We start from the raw sequence: 27,201 nt of genomic DNA, 5'->3' as shown, positions 1-27,201 counted from the left end.
TTATATTCTCTATCCATTTTTCGTTATTATTCAGGTCTTGAGCCAGGGACAAAAATTAAGACACCAATTTTTGGAATAGCACTGTTAAATCTTGCATAATATGCATCAAAAGTTGGGAAAGATGAATTTGAAGTTAGAGTGCCTCTAACTTGTGAGTGGTGACGTTGAACCTCATCCTTCTATATGCGTATGTGACTCCTCCTAATATATTTATTGTTTTTTTTTTCATGATTGCGTTTCTCGAGTTTTTTGTTATGACATTGTGCTTTATTTTTTGGCAGTTATTTTTCAGGTTATTGGAACTAAGAACCACACAAGAAAATTCTGAGACAGTGCAGAGAGTAGCATCACTAATTCCATTATCTCCCATGTCAGAAGCGCTCTCATCAGAGAAAGATAAACTTTTGGACGTAGAGAAATGGTTATGACGCACTAGACACTATGGTGAGATAATAAATTATTGTTAAACTTCTATTTTTTGTGACCTGTGTACTTGATTTTGTTTGAACATTAGGCTGGTTTTTTTTTTTGGGGTGGCTCAAGTTCCAATTCACCGGGGCATACTCATTTAGTTGTTAGGTGTTGGACAATCTACATCATAATGGTTAGTTTATACATACCAATCCTACTGCTACCCAAAGACCATGACTTTGTTAGAAGCTTATAAGTACTTCAGTCGCTTAAGTATTTAATTCATAGCTGATTGGTCATTGGTAGTATGTTAGTTCCTTGTTTTATGGTGCTATTGCTATTTCAGTTTTTGTTGTTTCAAGGAGATATTCATTTTTTTTTTCGTGTAATGATTTTGCAGCACTTCCACAAAGTGCCTTTACAAGTGGTTTTGTAAAATAAGAAGCACAAGACTTGCAAAAAAAAAATCAAATGGAACGTTTCATTCCCCACCCTTTCCAATTTACCACTTAATTCGTTGTATCGGTGTATTGCCTATCCATTTTTTTTTTTTTTTTTTTTTTTTTTTTTTATTTTTTTTTTTTTTTTTTGTGTTCTATCTCTTTTTCTTATTATTGATATGATAATGTTCATATAGGCGTTTATGAAATATTGACATGTTCGTGGATAGCTAATGGGGTTTTGTTTAGGTGTAAGAATCAAATCCTTTTCTTTGTTGAGTATTTTCTGGATTGTGTGGGTTATTGGTTTAATGAAGATTTGACCTTAACTGATGTATTTATCAAATAGGCTCATGTTGATCTTTGAAGGTTCAGAGCATGTCATAGATTTGATTAATCAGGTATTATCCATTTTTATAACCAGTGTTTCTCTTCTGATTGTTTGCATTTCGGTACCAATTTCTTTTGAAAACCTGGATGAATTTGAAATTATTTGAAAATTTAGACAACTCAATTTTTTTTTCCAAAAATGAATCATTTGGCAAAAAAAACCAAATCCACGCCTCTTTTCGGTGTTCACCCGTAGAAATAACCCAAAAAAATAAACCCAGATAATCAAAAGAGCATCCTTCCCTATGTCAAAACCTCACCCAAACAAAAATCTAGCTTGATAAAAACAACCCCTTGAATTGTTATTTTGTTGCAGAGCAATTATGGTGTTATTCATCAACAAAAATCTATTCCCATGTTTCAAACTGCACCGGGAAAATTGGTTGAGGAATTGAAATCTTCTATGATGAAAGCATTGTCTGTTCTTAACGGAAATGATGATCATGTTGCTCATACAGGTGAGTCATTAACTTTGGTGTTTTTAATTTCTTAACTTCGGGTTTTTTTTTTATAGGAATCTTTGAATTTCACCATAACTTGATATAGATGATTATCTACATCAAAAACACAATTAGAATAGTTTTTTAGCTTGGATAGAAATAACATATAAATTTAGAGTTTTGAATATTATATCTATACACCAATGGCAAAGAGCATGTCGCTAGAGGGAAACAAATCGTATTTTTGTATGCTCGAGATTGGGTCCTGTTTTGTTTCACACTCTAGGCCATATATATGCATGTGTTTCATTCTCTAAGGTTACTGTGTCTTTGACCCATGTTACTAAATCGTCTGAGCATGTTTTCTCTGTTATCTTCACTTCGTTTCTTGGTGATTCGTACCCGTTAAGTGTTTGCCTTTCTATTCTTCCTATTGTGTTTGGTTGTTCACTTGCTGTTGTAACTGAAGTGTCATTCAATATTCAAGGTCTTTGGGGTGTTTTGATTAGTAATGTTGGTTTTGTTCTTAAGAACATTTACTCAAAACGTAGTTTACAGAGTTTTAAGGAAGTGAATAGGCTGACTTTCTATGGTTGGATTAGTATAGTTTCATTGTTGAATCTGTTTTTGGTGGCTGTATTTGTCAAAGGGTCTCAATAGGTTGAAGATATCATAGAGCAATCCAAGTTTGCTTCTAGAAATTCGTTGACATTGTGTGGGTGGTTTTGTCTGGGGTGTTTTACTACCTCTACAATCAGTCGTCTATAGGAGCTGCTAATGCTTTTTTTTTTTGTTATTATTAAGATGGTCTCAATGGGTTGAAGGGTATCATAGAGCAATCCAAGCTTGCTTCTAGAAATTCGTTGACATTGTATCTGTGGGTGATTTTGTTTGGAGTGTTTTACCACCTCTGTCGGTCGTCTTTACCGAGAGTTTAATGCTGTTTTTGTTATTAAAATCTAGGTCACCCCCGATCACCATCTCTCTCCAACGTGTCTTCTACTCCCAACAGTCGTGTTTACGAGGTAAGCAATCTTTTCATGCTATGCTTTTCCTTTGTGTGAACATGGCATGAGTAGGCATATATACTTATATGCTTCATAGAGCTCAAGTTAAGACTTTCATATTAATGACATTTTTAAAGCATATATTAGTGTTGATAAACAACATTGGCCTTGAGAGTGCAACCACTGCACAAGGTACACACTTTACTAAATGTTCATATTACTCTTGCCTTACTTATTCATTGTTTTCATTTTAATTTAATTGTTTTTCTTTGTTTCAAAATGATTACTTGGAGCTTAGATGAAACGATTGACAATTTATTAGTTAAATTCAACAAAATGGTTAGAATAACGACTGTTTGGTTGGTTATTAAGAGTTGTTTACCTCATAAATTACTGCAAAAGATAAACTTCTAGAGAAAATCACCATTGATAAAGAGTTGTGTTTGCAACAATGAGGTCAATGTATGCGAATTTCCTTTTTAATCTTTTGGTGTAGTTATTGAGTCCAGTAACCATGAAACTTATAATTTTGTTTGTTCGCAGGCTAAAGATATTGATAGTTGAAACTATTCAAGGATTTTTACAGTTAAAACTTTCCATATTCATCTCAACTTTCCAGTTTTTTCATTTGTTATGTTTCAAGCATTTCTTTGAAGTTAGCAAATTCTGATGTATGTATTTTTCATTCTTATGAATTAGCAGATTGAAGAATATAAATGGGGAAGAAGATATTTATGTTACCGGTTGAGGAGGTTAACTTGACAGCAGTCAAGTATGAGCGTGAAGTACTCAAAGGTTTAATTTAGTCCAATTTTAATTTTTCTTTTTGTTTTTTGTTTTTAAGTTTTGGATTGTAATAAATGTATTGATATAGTACTTTTAATTTGTAGCCCCTCATTTAACTGGTTTTGGATTAAGACTTTTCATTCGATTGGCAGCCCCAGTTATAGGATCTTTGATTATGTCCTACTTGAAAAAGCATAATGGGTTTACTGAGGTTTGGTGTTCTACATACTTAATTTTTGGTTTCCTGATTTCTTGGATTTTATATATTGGTCTGATGTTAAGCATGCAAACTTAAATAAGAAAATGTTTCTTTTTCGCAGTAGTTAGAGAATATCGTGATTCCAGAAACTCCCATGTTTTGACCTGAGTTCCCACCTCAAGGTTAGTAGGTTACTTTTCAACCTCAACGTAATTCCATCCGTAAGAGACGTCTCCATGAAGGATTTATTTATCAGTGCACAAAGAACTACTACGGTATTTCTTAAACCCCAGTTGAATCGAACATGGTATTGTCTTTTATTTCTTATTTTATTCTTCTTTAATCTTCTATGATTCACTTAATTGCTTGATTTCACTAAGTTGATTGAATGATATCTACTTTATAATTTTGATATTGGTTGTTTTGTTCGAATGATTGCTCTTGATGTTGATCGTTTGTTTTAATTGATTTTGAAAAACTCCCCTTTCATTTGAGTTTGAGTTTTGGTTTCATATCAACCTCCTCGATAACACAAAGCATCTCCAAGTGACCGACAACTAGACTATCATTGTTTGTGTTGAATTGATTTGGGGTCTAAGTGTGCTGCGTGACAATGTCTCATTTAAGGAGAAAAAAAAAAATAAAGGTTAAGAAGCGGGAAGTTCATGCATAAGTGTTTTTTTTCCAACTATAATGATATGAGGGATGCTACAGTTCTTCTACATAGTTCAGAGGCATATCTTAGAAGAAGAGATTTTCTTATTCTGAGAAGAAGTAAGATCGACTTTGATTTGTCATTCATAAACTTTATGTTATTCTTTTTGTGATTTCATCTTGGGATTGGATGTCCAAAGTTTATGCATAATACCAACCCACTATCACTAATATCATGACCCGAGTTCCGTGATGCATGTCTTTGCCATTGAAAGATCTGTCTTTCCCTCCATGTATTGCAATACCTAGCTCGATCATTACTTCTGAAAGTGTTGTGCAAGTATCAGGCATTGCTGCTCCTTACCCATCCACTTGGCAGTGTACATCCAGTTCACACTGGCATTGACATCACAATTCATTTTTCGACATAAATATTGCTATTGATCGAAAACTTACAAAGAGGCGGGAAGGAATACCAAGGAAATTGTGTTGCTTAATAAGTTTCACTGTGTGAGGGAATGAGAAAGTGGGAGTTTCTACTGATGTTGACTGTTGAAGGTTTTAGAGTGAGGGTTTTTGAGTTTTGAGTAAAGAGAAACCAAAAGCCCCCTCCCCATCATGTGCAATACCAGATTGAGTCATTGGCCATTTCATGGTTCAGGCTACCAAGTTGTGGGTTATAATATCAGTGGACCACATACACAAAAACCAAATAGACACGCTAAGCAAGCTCCAAGTCTCTAACCGTCAACCGAATAGCTAAATTTGGTGGAACCAACCTCCAACACTTCGGAAATAGTGAAACAAGATGGTTGGGAGGATTGGAGACGCTTCAGTTATAGGAGCCGGAACATATGTCAACAGATCTCAATGCGCAGTCTCCGCGAAACAGCAAAGGTCAAGCCATTATTCGAGCTATTGTAGCTTGGGATGTAGCTGCACTTATGGAGTACAAAGGATTCTCCGCTTTCGTGAAGCTGCAACTTATGTTGCGAGAGGAGTGTGTCCCAAAAGGCAATGTTGGTTTAGTTGTTGTGGTTCAAGCTGCGACAGAGAAGTCACCATGCCTTTCAACACTATGGGCATGGAGGATGGATACTCGGACATCAAAATAAGGCCTTCTTCTTCGTGCATAACTAAAAGAGTGAACAGTCATGAGTACATTCCAATTGTTGGTCATCCTAAAACCGAGGCAACCGGTTGATAAGTGATAGGTAAATCGTAAGTCTTTGTTGTAAAAAGGCATTTTGATACAATTTGTGACCTGCATGGATGCATCATGTAATATGTTATTTAATTCAATAGTCACAAGTTACAACCGTGTTTGACTATTACTACATTAAATGTTTCCCTTTTTTGCAGTTCATGAGAGAACTCTTCTCCTCAAAACTCTTGAGATGCCAACATTAAAACAACCAAGCATCGGCCTAGGTAAAATACATTTGTTTTTTCACAAGGCCCTCAGATGGAAATTTCTAGGAGCCTCACTTTAACAGTCCGGTCGGTCCCAATGCCAGGGTTCACGGCTATACATGAGGTTATTGGCTTATAAAAGACCTCAATTCTTTCAGTTTTAGCCCTATTATGTACTCATAGTGTAACGCCCGTATTTTTAAAATACGTTTTTATCTATTTATTAATTAATTAAATTAATTATTTTCAAAATTCGTCGGATTGGATTCGGGATACGTGGGCCGGTTTTGGGCCCAAGTTCAGGTTGGGCTTGGGTTTGGACCCAAGTATATAAACACATTGTTCGAAAATAGGGTTAAGAGAATAATAAAATATTAAAATGGAAGCAGAGCTTGAAGCTCGTTTGCTCGAAAGTGGAGTCGACGGCTCGGGACTCGGAGGAATTCGTAGGAGCTCATACAGGTGAGTAGCTATTTTGCTATTTCACGGATTTGTAGTTTACATATATCGGGCGATACCGCTTCGGTTTTTTATACCGCTCATTATCCGGTTGTATTGGACTTCGTGCCATTTGTTTTATTAAATTTTGTTAAATTTCGGATTTGTAATTATGTTGAACTGCGATACTCTTAAGTTAAATCCGGAAAGCTCGACAGAGGCGTTAATGGCGGCGCTTTTGAACTTAAATACTATTGTAGTTGTTGTTTTGAACCTGCTGTAGCTCGCTTCACGCCTCAACAGCGCTAATGGCGTCAGGGAAGCCCAGTCTTTGTTTTGAAACCGTACTGTTGATGGCGGCCGGCAGTAAATCACCCATTTTTATTCAAACCTTATTGTTTGTGTTGGGTTGTGGACTGATGAGGGTCGAGTGGGGGCAGTGAAGCCTCGAGGGAGGCTTTAATGGCGCCGAACGCCATTACTGGGATACTGATGGTTTTTGATTTGTGATTTTTTCGTTGCTTAAATTATTTGATATTGTTGTGGGTTGTGTGATAATGTTTGGTGGTAGTGGGGATGGTTGGGGGCTGTCGAGTGGAGGTGGAAGAACCTTTAATGGCAGTCGAAAATTGTAGATCTAGGTTGAGAAGAGTTTTGATTTACTAACATTGGGGGTTTTCGTTTTCATTAAAGTGGTATGGGTTTCTATGAGGAGCAAAACCGCGGGGTTGTATTGGGCGGTCGAGTGGAGGTCGACGGTGGTCGACTTGGTGCTGGTGGTGGAGAAGAGAAGAAGATGAACAGTAACTGATTTCGGGCTTGGTTCTTTGGGCCGAAATTGGTTTGTTTTGTATGTTGGGCCAAAGTTCTATTATTTGGTCTTGGGCCTTAGTTGGTTTTTGGGCCCGATTTTGGTTGTTTTGTTTGGACCCGGTTCTATTTTTGTTTTGACCGGGGCGGTTTCGGTTAAATTTTTAATTTGAACCCATTTGTATTTTGGACCGCTTTAATTAAGTTTTGTTTGGGCCTTTTCTAATTGGTTTTCTTTGAGTCGAACCAAATTAAGTTTTGGACCAATTTGGTTTAGTTCAATGGGCGGTTTATTTGGTTTAGTTTGGACCCAGTTTTTAGGTTAAGTTGTGGGCGATTCAAGTTTTTGGGCCTAAACACTAGTTAGTTATTGGGCGGGATTAAATCCTTTGCTTCGGACCAGTTTAGTTTAAGTTGTTTGGGGCTAAAACTAATTGCTTTTCTTTGGACCAGTTTCAAGTTAGTTTTGGGGCCGGTCCATATAACTTAAAATAGATCTACTTGGGTCTTTAAATATTTGGACTTTCGGGTTCTAAGGTTTGGGTTTGGCCAGTTGGGTCCGAACCATTACCTTGGTCATGAGCCCATGAGCCATGCACATTGACCTTAGCCATGAACCAGGGCTATGACCCTGAACCTGTTGAACATGGAAACGATAGTTTGACTTTGACCATGGCATGTTGACTTCGACCTTGACCATGACATGTTGACTTTGACCTTGACCATGACGTGTTGACTTTGACTTTGACTGTTGACTTTTTCCCGTTTTTCACATATTTAAGAATATGGACAAATATAATAATAAAATATTGTCGAACATCATATAACGTTATTTGTCATTATCGAATTAAGATTTGACGTGAGTAGTGTGTAAAGCTTATATATATTGGGCTTTGATTGTGGACTGTGGATCGTGGATCGCTTTATTTGTCGCATTATATGTTGTAAATTGTATGGACAAATCAAATGCTAAAATGCTGTGGAAGCTTGTATAAATTTGGTGGTCATTATCTAATTAAGATTTGACGTTGATATTGTGACATTATATAATATGTTTGGATATATATATATATAATGCAATATGTTTGGGAGAAATAAATGTATAAACACTCCATTATTATATATGTGAGATGCTACTATGAGGTAGTATATGATTGGTGAATATTTGCCTACGGGATTGTGACTTAGTGCAATAATATATTGGCACGTGAAAGAATAAAAATAGTTATGAGATATATTCGAGACATTTCTAAATATTGTGGCTTAGTGCAATAATGTATTTGACATGCACGTGATATAGTGAAACGTTTATGAGTCATAAATGTATGACACCTGAATAAATTACGTAACGAAAATCCTAGAACCTGACTACCACAACTCATGTGATTGGCCCTTCTGGCGTTTCAGTTAATCTGAATGGCCTTCGGGCGTAAGTAATGTGATTGGCCCTTCTGGCGTTTCAGTTAATCTGAATGGCCTTCGGGCGTAAGTAATGTGATTGGCCCTCCGGCGTTTGATTAATCTGAATGGCCTTCGGCGTAAAGTAATGTGATTGGCCCTTCCGGGCGTTTCGGTTAATCTGAATGGCCTTCGGGCGTAAATAATGTGATTGGCCCTCCGGCGTTTGAAAAAGCCGAATGGCCCTCCCGCATAGCCGAATAGTGGCTTGATTATTCCGTTCGCAATATAGAGCGAGATCGCATAATATTTTATGCGAATAGTGGCGATACTTACATAGATTTGGCTTCCGCGTGTGAGGATTTACCGGTGCGCGCATCCCGCCGTGGTAGTTACGCACGAAAGTGGCTCATTATGTAAGGGAGGCATGTGGATGTACATGTTCGGCGTCAGGTAGCGATTGTAGTAGCCGGAAACTAGGTAAGACATAGATACGACGTGATTTTAGGGACACACAAAGAAAACTTTAAATAATATAATTATGGTAATATGTTGGTTATTTGTTTAGTTAGAACCTAAGGCGCCTCGATGGAGGAACTACATGCCTTATTTATGATGCGTATAGTTTGTGGTGTGGTTAGTGGGAAGTTAAGGCGCCTCAGTGGAGGAACTACCTGCCTAGATTATTGTACTTAAGGATGTTGTATTAGTCGTTAAAAGTTAAGGCGCCTCGGTGGAGGAACTAACTGCCGTATGGATTGTGTATATATATGTATATTATATGTTGTATTTTAGGACTACTCACACCAAAGATTGTTTATAATGTTGACCGATTTGCATGTTTGCTTATCGGCATGTTCATTCAATGAACATAGTTGATAAGTTTTGACAGGTTTAGTGTTGAAGAAGGTTAGTGTCATTGCTTGTGGTTTGCGTTAATACAGCATCTCGGGATATGTTTTGTTTTCCCTCGAGGTGATATAGAGTTTCGGTCGAGACAAAGTTATTTGTATTTTCATTTGTAAATTTTGTAATGAAGAAGACTTTTGTTTAAGTTAAAATTTTTATTGGTTTTAATTATCCATATTTAAACTGTTTATGGGTTTTTGGAAGTTGAGAGTGCGTCACACCTCGGAGATCGAAGAGTCGGGAACAAATAATGTTTTTCCGAATTCTGTCGAAATTCGGGGTGTGACACATAGCCACCTCAATAAACTTTTAGCCTGACCTTATAATCAATTAATTTTTACACTACTAAATTTATTTTCCTCCATATTAACTATTTTCTCTTATGTTTTGATCGATAATTAGTTTAGCCATTAGCTGAATTCACTATGGTACATTCAAGTTTCATCCAATGTAGTTAGAGGTAATGAGACCAAAATATATGTATGGTGATTGTTGTGCCCTTACTGATTGCTTTCTCTACTTTAGGAAGGACTTCTCAAGTCGTGACATTTTGTTGAACTAAATTAGATACATTAGAAAATGAAGAAGTGTGTGACAATTCTTTTCAAGAATAAGTTTTAGAGGTTTCCATATTGCCTTGACATAGAGGTGACCATGCACATATTAGTTAGTTATTGACCAGCCGTGCATATTGTATAAGTTTCATGACTAGACTTGATATCAATGTATGTGTCTTCTTTGCTTTGTGACACAATGTCAAGAAGTACTATCACTATTGAATCAGAAAAGGTTTTCACTTGCATTACCTTAAATCTATATCTGAGCTTTTTAGTTTGGTTTATTTCTGATTTTGTTATTTCTTTAAAAGCGTTGGAAAATCTAGACAACAATGGTAATATCCCTGTCTCAATTACAAGACGTCTGTCACCAAGCAAGTGTACCATTCTAAACTCTAATAAGGTTACCTAACGATCCCAAGTTAGGATGCGCGATGACCTTTGAGGATTTCACTAAGCTAGCTAACAGATCAAGTAGCGGCAACAAGGCCATTGTCAACATTCGCAACTCAGGTAACAATTTATCTTTATAAATATTTTGGTATTTTTCTTTTCAGGTGGTTCTCATTCTTCGACCTTAGTTGGCTTCAATCTCTTCATAAATCAGTCTATAATCGATATCTACTCCTACATATATTACTATTATTTTAGCTATATTAGTTAGTTTTAATTTTATTATAATTATTGTATACATTTGGCAAGTGATTATATCTTATATTTTCATTACTGATTTAAGTGAGCAAGTGATTAACTATTGTATAGGTTTGGTAGGTTCATGTGCACTTGAAGCTTAGACTTGAAGCTTGAGGAAGATACTAAGTGAGCTAAAAAAGAATTGTTGAGGCTTTATAATCGCCTTTGGTTATGAGGTCACATGGCCATTTTACTTTAAAGATGACGATACTCCAAGTTTGCTTCCAGTACCAAACTAAACCAATGTGATTTGTTTTGATCTCCTGGACCAAAAAGAATGGAGTGAAATTGTGCACATTATCTTTACCCTCAAAAGTATGCATAGGCAATAATTTGAATTTTCTGCTCGGTCAAGTAAGTTTTCCATTTTGAAGTATATTATTTGATTGGAATTTATATTGTTAAACTATTGACTTCAATTTTTTTATATGTAAGTGTGGTAATTTCCGCTACTGTTCCTAAGACAACGTGTTTATTTTGTTATACATGTATTAAGAATTATGTAGAGAAATACTTCAACATGCCTGATTTCCAGCAGTCTATTCACTCAAATATAATTAGCACTTATTACAAATGGACGGCTTCGAGGTGTGTCTCTTTGTAATATATTTGAACTTATACAATTTTACTGAACTATATTTTAATTGGGAGTTGACTGAGGTATTTCTATTTTAAATTTGTAGATGTGCTTATTAAGAGCAAACATCTCTTGAATCTTGATCGCCCTTTAATTTTGAATCTATAATATCATTTGATTTTGTAGTTTAATATATGTTAATTTTATTTCACGTTGTAGTTTAATATCCGTTGATTGGTAAGATTATTTCTAGGCATATGCAAGTCAGATGAAGTTGTTTCATATACATTGTGAATGACAGGTTGAAATATTATCCAATCCATTATTTTTTAGTGCAAATGTTGGACTTTCTGTCTTGCAATAGCTTCAATCAAATTGTCCGTTTTTGTTAAAATTTAGCTTTAAATTCAAAGCTCTTCATTAGTGGTGGTGGATTTTGTACTCAGATTCTTATTTCATATTGTACTTCATTGTGTTTTCACAAATGGATTCATAAGCTCAAAATGGTTAGAGAGCTCTTAATCGAGAGTTTGATGGTTCAAATCCATCTAGATCCAATTAACAAAGGATTTGTTGTAGAAAATGTTAGTAGACACAAGACAAATGAAAAAAGGGGGTTTCTCTGCTGTTTTGGTAACTCTTCTGTATTTTTTATTTTATTTCTTTTGGACGATATTTTCCATTTGCCTATTATATAAAGTTAGGGTGATAGAATGACAGTAAAGGTATCATTGATTGCTAATTTTCATCTTTAGGAGCAACAAGAGTAAGAAAAGGTGTGATGCATGAAAGTAGGGTCTGGCAGCGATGACTTTATTCCAGGTTTGTACTCTCTGAGTCTTTGTACTCCTATTCCATTACGTTTAATCTCCAATTATCTAATTTCTCAATTTAGTGATTATTTATCTGTGGAATGATTCTATGTAGTTTGTATGGTTCTGAAACATGTAAGCAAGAGTTGTCAGACACATGAATTAATTGAACCAAATAAGTTTGTTCATTGTTTTCATTGCTAATAGAATTTGATCTAAAATGAATGACTTGGCTTTCTTTGTGGACCAAATACACAAAATCAATTGCTTGCACATACTATTATTCTGCTTATGTTGGTATTTGGTTAAGCATTGCTTCCTAATTGTATTTATTAAAATTGAGGCCATTCAATTTAGTCATTGTTGTTATTTTTCTACAGGTGTGTTTGATAAGTTTACCTACAAGTGTGTCTGATTAGTTTGCATGTTCTCATTAATAATGAAGTTGTTGATACCAGATTCCATAATGGTCATTATCATTGGCTCATAATTGATTTTTTTTTTTTTTTTTTTTTTACAAAGCTGGTTCTTGCTATTACGTGGTCTGGACTCTAGGCTCTCCAAGGATCTCCCTTCAGACCTTTAAAAACTTCGATGCAAGGTAAGTTCCAGTCTTATTCACTTCAATAAGAATATATATAACCATCAATTTTTTATTTAGTACTAATTAAGAGCCTTTGCTTAACATGTTTAACACCTAATTTCATTTTAAATACATGTGTGAGAGAGATCTGTATTTTATAGTTCTCTAATTGATTCATTAGAAACATGAAAGAGAGTGAAGGATTTTGCTATTGAGTTTGACGCATTGTTGTTTCATTGGTAAACTTTATTATTTTAGTTTTTGTTCTCTTACAATTTCCAACATCTGCCAAGCTTAGAAAAACTATCATGTGTTTTACAATAAGAACTGATTAGGATTGGCATAATGATATTATGCAAAATTCAATTATGCTGGCTAGCAAATCAGTTCATTGCATAGCCAAAATCAAGTTGTTCATTGTATATAGGTCTGAACCCATGTTAGGCAGAAATTTTGTTCTTGGCGAAATTGTGAGTGAATTGGCCGGAATTGCAAGTGTCCTTTTACTAATGATCTTATCGTGACATTGTGTACGTGAATTTTGTGTGTGTGTGCTGTACAATGAGGCTGAACTTTTTGATGTAAAAAATTTGATTGTATGATTGGCTTCCTATTTTAAAGAATTTTGATTGTATGATTGTCAATTACTGAAGTGACAACCAAAGTTTGCAGTTAGATACTATAACATATATTAGTTTTTTTCGTTGTTTTTCTTTTCAACTAATATATTTGGTTGCAATCATCCATTGAGTCATGATAGTGTATAAGAATTGAAGAACATGTAGATCTCTGGACTATTTTTTTGGTCAACGTATTCATGATGTTTTCATCCCTAACTAAAGCTTCAATGCCTTTGTTCGTGAAGTTGTGACTGCGACAGATCAATGTTTTTTTCTTTCCCAAGGTTTGAAGTATACAATGGTGCTGATCTTGAGTCGTTTATTAGGGTAACGCAGCAATAGGGAGGGAAGGAAACCAACGACTGCATGTTTTCTGTGAGGAGTTTTACAGAATCCACATCAACCAAAGTACATTGTGATACAGGAGATGTGCGTTCTACAAATTTTATAGAGGATATGGCAAGTAGGTATGTATTGCACCATTTAATTAAAAGTTACTATCACAAAACTTAGGTTTAGTAATTGTGTGTGCAACTACAAATTTGTTTGTCTGTAGCTTTATGTAAGATTTGAGACACACAAAGGGGATCTTTTTATTCACATGAAGATGTATGTTTCACTGATTTTTTCCTTCATGCTTTATGATAAGAGCCCAAAACTGTAGTTTTAACCCCTTAATAATCATACTGTTAGACCAATTATGTGAATAATAAGTAAGAGTTAACACTGATTACGCGTTTTTATGCATTTCAGGCTTCAAAGTCCATTATGTGCGAAAATGTACCACTTTTAGCGAGATACTGAGGAGCAAAAGTTAGCAGAACTTCCGAAAGCCGTATCTTTGGACTCAGACCTCGGAATTGGGCATACCTTATGTCAAAACGACCGCCTCGGAAAGAGCTTTGTAATGGTCCAAGCCTTGACCCAATCAGAGGAGCAAAAGTGGACGAAAAGTCTGTGGAAGTCAACTGCAGCTGAAGAGGCCTTTTGGATCGAAGAATTGGGTTTTGGGCCTGATTCTCTGGCCCAAACCCTGGCTCCAAGCCCATGCACGAATTTTGGATCTGAATGTATAAGAACAAAAGCTTAAGTCTTTGTTAATGGTAGATTAATTAGTAGAGAATTAGGGTTCATAGCTTAGAATAGAAAGTAGCCATTAAAATAGCTTCTAGATCTAGATTTAATTGTTTTTCTTTAATTAGTTTCAAATCCCTTATTAGATTAAACCTTTGAATCTTGTTCTTCATTTGATTAGATCAATAAAGTAGTATTCTTTATCCATTTCGATTTTTGTCAATTCCAATTCTAGATCTAATTTCAATTCATGTCCTTAGTTCAATTTAGTCATTAAATTAGATTTCATTATTGTTTAATTAAATAAATTTCAATGCTTTATATTATGTTTAGTTTTAATATAAATGGAAATGATTGCGGAATGATTCAAGGCTAAACCTCCATTAGAGGGGGTAGTGAAGCCTTGATGAAAGCTTGAGTCCGATTATCGTAGAAATCGCCGTATTTTTCCATTCCACTCTAGAAATGATTAGTTCACCATGAGAATGGGTTTAATTGTTCACATGCTAGTTATAATTGGTAGAAATGCCATGTATAATTAGGGATTAGGAATAACCAATTGTTCTGGGAAGCGATCAATTCGGATTCTGACGATTAAATTCGTTAGTGGATTAAGTTGAGTTATGGTGGAATCAATCCCCCTCTAACTCCTTATCATAGAATCAACGTAGCATTCCCTTAGTTATTTAGATAATCGACTAGTTGCATCTTGTGGGTAGTTGCATCGTAGTATAATTCCCTTCGTAAAACTCTCATAGACTTAAAAACGACTAGTTAGATTAGAAAACATCCATGCTAGAGCACTAGGAGTGGAACGAACTTTATCTACTCCCCTATATCTCAATTGGTTGAGAGTAGAATAATTCTTTGATAAACAAGATAGCATCAGTAATAAGTTTAGTTTACTTACGTTTTGAATTCATCGTTCATTTCGTAGGTAGACTAATCATTTTACGTTATCAAATGGCGCCGCTGCCATCTTAGTTGCACTTTATCATTGTTTTCATAATAGAATTAGTAATTTTTAAGTCCCATTTCACCCACCCACCCTTGTTTGATTCATACTGTGGTTGCCGTTTCAGTTTTGGAAAAATTCCGCGAGAAAACGCACTGAAGCGCCGCCAGCGCTTAAAAAGAGAGCGACCAGCTATCTTCTTCTTGGACTTCGCTTATACACTTTGCGCCCACGCAAAGAAGAGCGCGACCAGCTATCTTCTTGGAGCTCGACTTTGCCTTGGCGCCCGCCGGCAAGATAGAAGCGCCAGCGCCTTCTCTGAAATTCGAGGATTTCCACGGTTTGATTTGAACTTCGAGTTGTCAAGTTTTTCAGTTTTCTATTCTCTTATATACACCGAACACGCCGTAAACAAGACGCTATTCATAAAGCGAAACAAGGGCCTTGTCGGGTATTCCTTTCTTCCACACCTCGCATCTCCTGTTAGAGGTTTATACTAGTATATCAGAATTGTTTGGAGTGTTGCATGTGTAGTTAAGCTCGACTTAGTCTTGCATGAGATTAAGGTCTGGTCGTACAAAAACACCGAACGTAAATACACAACAACATCAACAATCAAGTCTATCTAGTATACCACACACTACACCTCTAGCTACTATTCCACACACACCATACCTGATATAATGGGGGAAGAAAGAGAGACTCCTCTCTCGGACTTCTACAAAGCCTTGAGCGATAGCCCCAAATCTTGCATCGTTCTAGCAAACCCAGTGGGGATTTTGGAATCCCTCCAAATATTTTAATTTGTTACCCGCTTTTTCATGGTTTAGACCATGAAAAACCTTACAATACATCGTAGGGATTGAACAAGTCCTAACAACATTCCACCATCCTACGGTTGGTTGAACAAATTAAATTAAGGGTATTCCCTTTCACCTTAGCCCGATAAAGCGGCGTCTTGGTTAACTGCCAAGCCTAATTACGTGGGACTCGTGGGCTAAACTTGTTCACCGCAAGTTTATGGAACATTTTTACCCACCCCTAAAGGCGGATGAGATGCTTTCTAAGATTCATTTCTTTTCGACAAAATCCTCATGAAACATTTTCAGAGGCTTGGAATCGTTCACCCGATCTGCTTATAGAGTGTCCACATCATAACTTAGCGAAAGACCGCGTTAGTTAGTGCCTTTTTCAAAGGACTTCAACATCACCATAAAGAAGTCCTTGACATAATGAACGGGGGTAGTTTCTTAAACAAAGGAGCCTCGGAGGCTTATAAATTTTTAGAGGACCAAACTAAGCGTAATAATAATTGGGGGGGTAGTGACGATTACTCCCGCTCCGCTAGTTCTTCTTCCACAGTTAAGGCTACCAGTATGTTTGAGGTTAAATCAGATCCTGAGCTTAAAACTCTAATTGAATCCCTCACAAAAAAGGTAGATGCCATTTCTGTACAACAAAAGCCAATCCCGTTATGAATGTAAATTCAAATCCATGTAGTTTACATTGGAGTCCCGAAGCATCCCGAATCCCACGTCCCTATAGCCTATGAACAGGCTTGTTCCATTAATAGTGAACCTAACCCTTGGAGACAAAATCCCAACTTCGTTGGAGAAATAACCAAAACGTCACACCTCGGGTACAATCATCAATATGTTAGGCCAGAGCTTTAACCAAAGCTCCACTCACGACAAGGACGAGTCGGGGTAATTTTAATAATTATAACAACCAAGTGCAACCCGACAAGGTCAAGCACAAGGTCAAGGTAATTATAATAATTATAATGCTAATAGAGGTATCGTTCAAATAAATAATAACTATCAAAATCCACCAATAAATAATTCACGGAAATAGTTCGAATAACACCACCCGTGACTACTACACCCACACAAACCGGATCGTCTTGACACCTTTATACAAGTGAGCCAAAACTTTTCCAAACCATGGCTCAATCCAACCAACAACTTCTACAATCCGTAAATAATTTAACCCAACGGTTGGCTCAAGATAAAGCCCAAACCAAAGGTGTGTTTCCAGGTAGCATAATACCTAATCCTAAAACAACAAACCACGCCTTTGAGGTAACGGATAATACTAGTAATGAATATGAAAATGTAGGTGAGATAAATGCAATCACCACTCTCCGCTTAAAAGTGAGTGGTTGATAACAAAGGTAACTATGCCTATAGTTACCCCACCAAGAGCCCTACACCTGCTATATTACTAGATCTTGAAATAGAAACCTGAAGAACCTACCAATTGTAGAAGTACCGGTTACAACACAACCAAAGAAACAAAAGCTACGGGTACAACATCCGGGAGATACCATTGCTAAATATAGAAGCGAAACCACCATTTCCACAAAAATTAGCCATGTTAACTAAGGATACAAATTATGAGGAGATTAGGGATGTTTTAAGAATCTAACTATAAACCTTCCCTTCCTCGAAGCTATTAAAAAGCTACCACATCATGCTAAGTTTCTTAAGGAATTGTGTACTACTAGGCGTAAGACCAATATACCAAAAGACGCCTTTTTAACAGAACAATTCCCAACCTTATCTGAACATAATGGAATTGTTAAGTACAAGGACCACAATTAGATCCCTTTGTCTGATGCACCTTAGGAGATTCCTATCTGACGGCGTTATTAGACACGGGGGCTAGTGTTAACTTACTCCCATTTTATTTGTATAGACAAATAGGTCTAGACAAAATGCAACCCACTAAAATGACGTTGCAATTAGCTGATCGGTCTATTAAGTATCCTAAGGGTGTAGTCGAAAATGTGTTGGTAAAAGTTCGGGATTTCTACTATCCGGCTGATTTTGTAGTCCTCGATCGATACGTAAGTCGCTAACGACTCTTTTCCCCGATCATTTTAAAGGTCCTTTCTTGGCAACCGCCAATGCGCTCATTAATTGCCGTGATGGTTCAATGTCCATGTCTTTTTGGCCATCTTGCTGTTGAAGTCAATGTTTTTAAAACAAGGACACGATTACCCGATTAGCCTATGGATGGAGAGGTTAGCATGATCGAGAGCTTTGCTCGAGATTATTTCAACAACACGTTCCACGATAGTCATATGCCCAAAATCTTTCCTTTGGAAAGTCGGACTCAATATTTTCATTCCTACACTAGTCGATACACATGTTATTGGCGAGGATGGGATAGATGACTTTCTCAAAGACGTGAGGACTACCATAGTAATGTGGATATGACCAATCTAGATGGGGAATTTGATGAGTTTCTTGAGTAGGTGACAATTCACCCTATAAAGAACTAACTTGCACAACAACCACCTCGATGCCCCTCTTCCACCCTTTCAAAGGAACCCGAGTTTGCACTTTCGATCCTGTTGTTTCTTCGGTGCTCTATAATTTTTTAAATCCTCCTAGCAAACAGATACTTCAGAAGGACAAACTTTGTGACACCTTCATTTTCAGAATTGAGACAGTCCCTACACACACAATGAATGAGTTCAGTGCTAAAACCACAACCTCATTGTGTACAGGCTGTCTTTCTACAACTTATCCATATCCACCATATCCTTCACAACCATTCACTTTTCCACACTTATTTACTAGAACACCCACTCATTCAAAAATGAAAAATAACGTGCATGATAGGTTACACAATAGGGTTATCCGACTTCGTTTGGATTCCACTAGGCTGTGTCGTAGGAAATCTTGGTGTTTCATTGTATTTGGATATGTTTGCTGTGATATTTATTTATGGAATGATCCACAACTATTTCGGTTGTTGATATATGATCAACCTGCATGTTCATACATATGTTTTAGATAAAGTCTTGAGTATCGACTATAAACGACTCAATTTCTGTGTTGGTGCATTTCCTTTCATTCCAATATATTGGTGAGTGCACCATTAAGGTAACCGGCCCTCCCCTCCTATGGAGTGTGTGGTCTGTAAGTACGGATCCTAAGTCCACGGTTCACATAGTTCACGTTTTCCACTCTTGCATGTTTTCTCGGATTTTTGAGTCATGTTTCTCTATGGTGTGAATTATGTCTTTATTGCTTATTGTTTTTCCTTCTAAAACTAAAATAAAAAATAAAAAATCAAATAAACATAGTAATCTAGGAAGTCTCGAATCGACTTTAAAAGACCATTGCTAAAAAACAATTTTTCTAAAATTCTTGTAAAAAATTGTTTGGGGGGGGTGTTAAATGTTTTTCGTACTAAATGCTTTATGTCCCACTAGAGTTGCTTAGGCCGTTTTATTGTATTACGATTCGGATTGACATGATCTATTAATTTAGAGTTCATTCGATTCGCGATAACTTACGTCATGCACGCGCTTCGAGGCGTTTTCCACTATCTCATATGTCATCCGAAGTCGGAATAGAGTGTTTTATGGATCATTGGATAGGAAATTCTCTCCTGATCATTTCCATATCTCATTCGCGAAATATCGGACCGGGTAACGGCGGGAATTTTGATTTGAAATTCAGCGAAAAATCAAAAAAAATCGAAAATTTTGATTTTGGGCTTTAAACTGAACTTCAGCCCACATGGAGATGGAGCTGCGCTTTCAGCTCTTACCTTTTCAGCTACAGTTCATCTTTCTTCATCTTCCACCGCCATTAACAACCTCCAAGCCTAGAAAAGCAAAAAATAAAAAGAAACTAAAAACCCACGCCAAAAGCAAATCCAAACCCCATTTTTGTTTGCAAACACCAATCAAAACAAACTCCACCAATTTAAAACTTCGAAAAACCACCAAAAATCAAACCAATTGGTGCTGCCGCCACCACTCCACCACCTCCACTTGTCTTCAAGTCGGTCAAGTAAAACCACCACTACCACACCCTACAAAACCCCAAACCGTAATCAAACTCTAAATGGCTCAACGCCAGTATTATACCGGAGCAGATTTTCACCGCCCGACCATTTCGGCGCCCGCTTTTATGGTGACGAAATAGCTAGTAGAGACTGGAATAGTCTGCGGTACTTTCGACCGAAGACTTCTACCATGAAGACTTGGTCGACGGTTCTACAACACCCGGAGTTGGAGGGGAGTCGGATTTTGTTTTGGTGAAGAAGAAGAGGAGGGAGTTGACTCTGGCTTTGTTGAGATTCTAGGCATTCCGCCTAGAATCAATCTGAATGCCGTTTCTTACAGATCCCCAGTTGTGAGGTTGAGCCGTTGATGGGTTCTTCGTCATCAATGGGAGCTACAATCCAAACTCCCATTGTATGTGCGCCCGGGCTTCTCGAGGACCAACCAACCGGTAGGCTCTGACCCGATGGATTGGTCAATGTCCTAGGCAAGGACAAGGTCGGTGACATCGGTCGACCTGCCTCCACGTCCTATGGATACTCCGGGAGCGGAAGTACGATTTCTGTATCACGGAGTTTTTCTTTGAACATGATCGAGGTTCGACGGTGGTCGTTGGCACCTCTTCTGTGCTTATCACTAAGATCATGTTGAAGATGAAGGCAACTCCGAACTCGAGGAGGATTTACATTACCCCCGCGGGAACCCGCCAGTATCTATAGGGAGTGTGTCCAACAAGTCCGGAAATTGCCGGAGGATAGGGAACAGTGAGGAGGAGGAGCGAGGGTAGATGAGGATGAGTCGGAGGAGGATGAGGAGGATGCCACGTGCTTTGATCTGGGATGCTTTCCAGAGGTGTTGGTCTGATCTTTGGCGCATGGCTATGCTTCATAGGGGCATCGCGTTCACTCAACACTCTCTGTCTGGAGACCTCTCCGGACTCGACGGCGACTATTCATCGCGAACCGAGCTCCGCACCCGCAGGGAGGATGAGAGATGGGAGCAAAGCGGGGCTGAGATGGAAGCCCAGTGTCGGTTTTAGAGTGGATATGCTAGCACGCCCCCACCTCTTCACGGACGCCTCCGCCTCGACCACCATTACTAGGCATGGCGTCGTCGACGGAGGGCGACTATCTTTGGACCTTCCGGAGCCGGGAGCCACCACTGAAGTCATTGCCCTCCGCCACCGATGGCGAGGTGTTTAGAGAGGATGAGGAGTGATAGTGGTAGTTATTTATGTTTAGTAGTTGTTGTGTTATTTACTTTTGTTGTCTTTATTGTAATGTAACTTTTATTTCAAGAATTTGAATTTTGTAGTAATACTCGAATGAAAAATTTTAATATAAGGGTTTATTTTCATATTGTGTGCTTATTTCATATTGACCACACCTTCCAAACTTGTTTGGGGGTGGTTTGATTATTTCAAGTTTGTATTCTTAATAAAAAACCTAGTGTTAGAATTTCATGCGAAGTAAGGTGAAAAATATGGTAGTTTAGGCATATCTGATTGAGAATCATTGTAGGATGAAATCTAGATTAAATAGGTACATTCAGTCATAAAATCCAAATAAGAATCTTGGGTTTGAATTAGAATCGGGGATATGAGTTGTTTCCGTTTTGAGTTTGGAAATTTTAGGATTTCGAGGAACCTGCCGTAATTAGTTTTGGCAACTTTCCCGATCCATTCTAGCAACTTTAAACCTATATAAACTTGATACAATCTATCCTCACAACTCACACTACACCTAAACTCCATCACTCACCCTTCACACCCGCGATTCCCGCGTTTAGAGCTCCATTTTCACAAAATCGCCTTCGGGCGCCAGCGCTCTAATTGGCCGCTTTCAGCATACCTCAAAATTCTGTCGGAAAAATTTGGTCGAGGCGGCGCCCAGCCCTTCGTTAAAGTTACCAGCTAAGTTCTTGAAATCAAAAATACAAAGCGCGCCCAGCTAAGTTAATGGCGCCAGCGCCGACTTCTCGGACCAGAATTTTCCCGGTTTTAACGTAGTAGTATCCGGATCATTCGCAGCTATTCCAAAGCGTAATTTTGAGATGACATCTCCAATATTGATACCGTAAACAGTCTTTTCGAAGATTTGTTCCAAAGCATTACTTACGGTGCTTGGTTTGCGAGGTGATCACATATGTTGGTTTGGGAACCTCTTATGGTAAGACCGGCTGAACTTTATTCTCCGACTTGCATCTTATTTTTATAATAACTGCATTTTCTTTGAGGACCGGATGGAGAACAAGTGTTCTCCATCAACATTGACGATGAACCAATGGAGATTACCGAGTTCTTGCTAGCCTTTGTTCTTGGACTTGCTATGCCCGGCGAGATACAAGACCCATGGTGCTATTAGATTCGATAATATGCATGTCTACACTTATGAGTCTTTGCACGCGAGGCTTATGGGGCGAGGCATTTTCCGTATTGAGGACCAAAGGGGACTATAACGTTGCCACTTGGTAGCTTTGTCCATGAACATAGGAACTGTTATGTTTTGGATAATGCTAAACATTTTAGGGGAATGGCGTTTTTCTTACGTGAATGGCGCCACTTGCGGTTTTTCATTGCTTTAGCCAATGGGCGCCCGGTTCTATGACCTTCCCGTAACTTTGATGTCTAGTTTAGCACGAGCCTATCTGAATGAGGCATAAGTACCTTCTTATGCCTGTTCTAATTTCAATATTATGCTATGTTTCTTTCTGTTTTTTTGTACCGTTTCACGGATTGGATTAAGGTAGACCGCGGTCGCGACCCACCAAACGTATTATCCGATCTTTCCGTGCAATGACTTGGCATGGGTGGCGGATCTGACCTCACCAGGTTGCACCCTACACCCCATCGGACCAAGTGGCACTTAATAGGTTAGCAACCATAGATGATAAATGGCGTGAAGCACGGCAAATTATCATAGCATGGCGGGGCCTGAAGGAACCTCACTTCTTTATAGAAGTAGAGGATGGCGAAGATGACGAATAACAACGGAGTGGAGGTAAGTTTTAGTTTACATTGAGTGTCCGCTTATGTCCCAAGCAATTTAATTAGGTTAACCCCATAATGGGTGGAACTCTTATAGAGTTGCGTCAGTTTTTATTTCCTATATTAGTACGTTCTAACATTGTTTTGCGGATGTTTCACAATTTCCATGGCTTTCAATGGTATTTTTTCCTACCCTCTTTATTTACAATGCTTTGAGGACAAATCATGCTTCTTGTTTGGGGGCATAGAATCACGTGTAATTAAGACATCTGTTAGGATATAGATATATATAATATGCATTTGTTTTCTAGTTAAAATTTCAAAAATTTAAAAATATAAATAAATAAGTTTATGCTATACACTTAGGAATATTGGTATTGTTTTCTTTCTCCATGCTCTTAACAATCTAGAAGTCTCACATAGTTGTTGCATCGAATAATTGTTAGAAACTTAGGTTAATCGTAGGTAATAATCTTTGCATCTATCTATAAATATATTACATGAGTATCTATGATTGTTAGCGATAAGTTTCTGAAATCTAGGCTAGAGTACTTATTCTACAAATCCTGTGAGAATATAGCCTAAAAAGCTTATATGATGCCGAAACATTTGAGAAATGACACAAGGGAGAAGTAAAATCCGGATAGAAAATCACACGTCCACTTGCTTGATCACTAAACCATATCCTAAGTGAGAATTTAGGCGCCTCTTTTGGATCGATATAGCCAGAAATTCAAACCTATGAATTATTTTCAAGCTAGTAAGCCACTCACGAGCCTGTTCTTTAGCCTTCCATACACCACAATTCCTTTACCACATTACAAAAACAAAAACAAAATAAAAAAAAAAAAAAGAATAAATCAACCTACCCAATTTAGAATAAGTCCGAGAATAGAATGAGTGAAGAAAGAAGAAGAGAAAAAAAACGTGTAAAAAAAAAATTGTTACTTGCTTGAGAAAAATAAAGAAAAAAGAAGTTTCCATCCAAAGAAAAGAAAAATAGAAATAAAATAAAAACTCCAAAAAAAATAGAATAAAAGGAGTCAAAAGCCAAGGAAAAGAAAAAAAAAAAAAAAAAAAAAAAACTTGGGATGGAAACAAAGTGTAGAAGCAAAAGAAAATAACAAGGTTTTCTCTAAGTTACATAATCTGAAGACTCTATTATCTCGGACTTGTCCTTTTGAATATCCATTTCCTTCCTTCTTAAACCATCTCCTAATCCCCCGTAACACCTAATAAAGACCTCTAGCTCGATTAGGAATAGGTTAGTGTGATAGTAAATTGGCGGATATGTTTGATTGACCCGAGCTTCCTTGTTGTCATTGAGATTGTAAGGTAAAGTGTGCCACTGTTGTACCTTTGGAGTAGCTTAAACTTGAGTGCAAAAATCAGAGTGTTGTTTCTTGACTATTATTGTGAGAACCTACTTAAGGGCGCTTATTCCGAGTTCTCGAAAACAAACACGCTAAACATTTGATAGTACTACTCATTGTATATATGTTTATTGTAGATGATTGATTATTATGCATATATTAACTTAGGGTTTTGACTGGTTATTCTTATATAATTGCTAGAGAGATGTATAGATAGTTGAGCATGAATAAGGAAACAATAGTTTTATTTTCTTAGTCGTTGTAGTATAGATGAAGTTTGTGAGTACCTTCATTTGGAAAACTCTCACGCGAGGCTATAACTTCGTCCACTAGGGAATTCCTAGTGGTTTAAGGCCTTGTTTGCATATGGTCAATGCAATCGCACTCAGTGAAAACGAGAGTAGTTAGAACTCCATTTTGGTCACTTATTCTAATTTCTCATATTTTGCTTGAGGACAAGCAAAATCTTTGTTTGGGGGTGGTTTGATAAGAGCCCAAAACTGTAGTTTTAACCCCTTAATAATCATCTTGTTAGACCAATTATGTGAATAATAAGTAAGAGTTAACACCGATTACGCGTTTTTATGCATTTCGGGCTTCAAAGTCCATTATGTGCGAGAAATGTACCACTTTAGCGAGATCTGAGGAGCAAAAGTCAGTGAGAACTTCCGAAAGCCGTATCTTTGGACTCAGGACCTCCGAATTGGGCATACCTTATGTCAAAACGACCGCCTCGGAAAGAGCTTTGTAATGGTCCAAGCCTTGACCCAATCAGAGGAGCAGAAGTGGACGAAAAGTCTGTGGAAGTCAACTGCAGCTGAAGAGGCCTTTTGGATTTGAAAGAATGGGTTTTGGGCTGATTCTCTGGCCCAAACCCTGGCTCCAAGCCCATGCACGAATTTTGGATCTGAATGTATAAGAACAAAAGCTTAAGTCTTTGTTAATGGTAGATTAATTAGTAGAGAATTAGGGTTCATAGCTTAGAATAGAAAGTAGCCATTAAAATAGCTTCTAGATCTAGATTTAATTGTTTTTCTTTAATTAGTTTCAAATCCCTTATTAGATTAAACCTTTGAATCTTGTTCTTCATTTGATTAGATCAATAAAGTAGTATTCTTTATCCATTTCGATTTTTGTCAATTCCAATTCTAGATCTAATTTCAATTCATGTCCTTAGTTCAATTTAGTCATTAAATTAGATTTCATTATTGTTTAATTAAATAAATTTCAATGCTTTATATTATGTTTAGTTTTAATATAAATGGAAATGATTATGAATGATTCAAGGCTAAACCTCCATTAGAGGGGGTAGTGAAGCCTTGATGAAAGCTTGAGTCCGATTATCGTAGAGTCGTCGTATTTTCCATTCCACTCTAGAAATGATTAGTTCACCATGAGAATGGGTTTAATTGTTCACATGCTAGTTATAATTGGTAGAAATGCCATGTATAATTAGGGATTATGAATAACCAATTGTTTCTGCGGCGATTCAATTCGGATTACTTAATTAAAATCGTTAGTGGATTAAGTTGAGTTATGGTGGAATCAATCCCCCTCTAACTCCTTATCATAGAATCAACGTAGCATTCCCTTAGTTATTTAGATAATCGACTAGTTGCATCTTGTGGGTAGTTGCATCGTAGTATAATTCCCTTCGTAAAACTCTCATAGACTTAAAAACGACTAGTTAGATTAGAAAACATCCATGCTAGAGCACTAGGAGTGGAACGAACTTTATCTACTCCCCTATATCTCAATTGGTTGAGAGTAGAATAATTCTTTGATAAACAAGATAGCATCAGTAATAAGTTTAGTTTACTTACGTTTTGAATTCATCGTTCATTTCGTAGGTAGACTAGTCATTTTACGTTTATCACTTTACAACTTCAATTTGATACACCTAATTAGTTAAGAAATCAAGCACTAAGCCATGTTGATGATGCGGCCAAGATTGCAGAAAATCATGCTGAGAAAGTGGAATTGCTTTATATGGAGTTGTGTCGTTTGAAGGCCTTACTTGATTCCAATGTTGAGTTAAAGTCCAATGAGAGCACTGAATTGATGAAAGAGCTAAACACCGAGGTGAAATTCTTGAAAGAAGAACTTGAGAAAGCTACAGAAGCCGAAACAAGGACCACAGAAGCATAAACTTTGATTCAACAAGTAAAACAAGAAGTTGAGAAAGTCAATGCTACTGAAAGAAAGTGTATATTGATGTATGTGTCTAAAGTCTAAACCCGTTCATACGTTTTATAAGTATATAGTGTATATTGATGTATGTGTCTAAAGTCTAAACCCATTCATACGTTTTATAAGTATAGTTTGTAGACATTATCTTTACAAGAGCTTATATGGCATGTACTGTAGTTGATCATGGAGCGTCAACAGTACCATGGAATGTTTTTTTTTTATAACCAGTACCTTAACACAGGTTTAGGTTGTATTATTATATATGAGCTACTTGGGATCTATCAATAATCAAAGACCTCAATCTTCTTCTTAATTCTTAACAATATGAACTTCTATACTTTTATTGAGTTTTAAAATTAGTCGAAAGTATTTTGGATTGTAGACAATAGTATTTAATTAATTTCTCTCAAGGATGCATTTTGGACACACTAATTTGACAAACGATTGGGTTACCAATTGAAGAAGTTGGAAGTGTCTCCCTCCTCCAGAGGGGGTGGTGGTGAGGTTCAATGAGGAGTCCTAGAGTTGGTGCTTAGTAAGGCGCCTGTATACATTGAACATAACCGTACTTGATTGTTGGATACAACATTTAAGTTCTTACTGATCTTAGAGAAATGCGTTTAGGGATACAAATGCTCAATTTCTTTTGATTATTGGCTTTTGACTCAGTAGCTAAGAATGT

The 27,201-nt window shown here is 37.1% G+C and overlaps 1 protein-coding gene across 14 annotated transcripts; it reads left to right on the top strand.

The window, feature by feature from the left end:
- LOC147507564 (uncharacterized) lies at window positions 1-26,703 on the top strand. 14 transcript variants are annotated; one of them, XM_086600272.1, is made up of 15 exons: window positions 1-187; window positions 282-444; window positions 1,201-1,252; window positions 1,558-1,699; window positions 2,645-2,706; window positions 3,391-3,483; window positions 3,579-3,685; window positions 3,795-3,948; window positions 5,690-5,758; window positions 10,179-10,365; window positions 10,615-10,899; window positions 11,878-11,944; window positions 12,457-12,535; window positions 13,464-13,604; window positions 26,280-26,703. In XM_086600272.1, exons 3-6 carry the CDS (start codon window positions 1,205-1,207, stop codon window positions 3,448-3,450), a joined length of 312 nt encoding a protein of 103 aa, XP_086456398.1. In that variant the 5' UTR covers window positions 1-187; window positions 282-444; window positions 1,201-1,204; the 3' UTR covers window positions 3,451-3,483; window positions 3,579-3,685; window positions 3,795-3,948; window positions 5,690-5,758; window positions 10,179-10,365; window positions 10,615-10,899; window positions 11,878-11,944; window positions 12,457-12,535; window positions 13,464-13,604; window positions 26,280-26,703. The 14 variants fall into 14 exon arrangements, with proteins under 14 accessions (XP_086456398.1, XP_086456397.1, XP_086456396.1 ...); XM_086600271.1 differs by having other exon boundaries at window positions 10,615-11,133; XM_086600270.1 differs by having other exon boundaries at window positions 10,615-11,755.
- Window positions 26,704-27,201: the final 498 nt, after the last annotated feature.

The sequence above is a fragment of the Coptis chinensis genome, chromosome 3 (genome assembly GCF_015680905.1).
Source record: "Coptis chinensis isolate HL-2020 chromosome 3, ASM1568090v1, whole genome shotgun sequence".
Lineage (NCBI taxonomy): Eukaryota > Viridiplantae > Streptophyta > Magnoliopsida > Ranunculales > Ranunculaceae > Coptis > Coptis chinensis.
The sequence above is the reverse complement of the archived record's forward strand: the minus strand, read 5'-3'. Positions and strand labels throughout refer to the sequence as shown.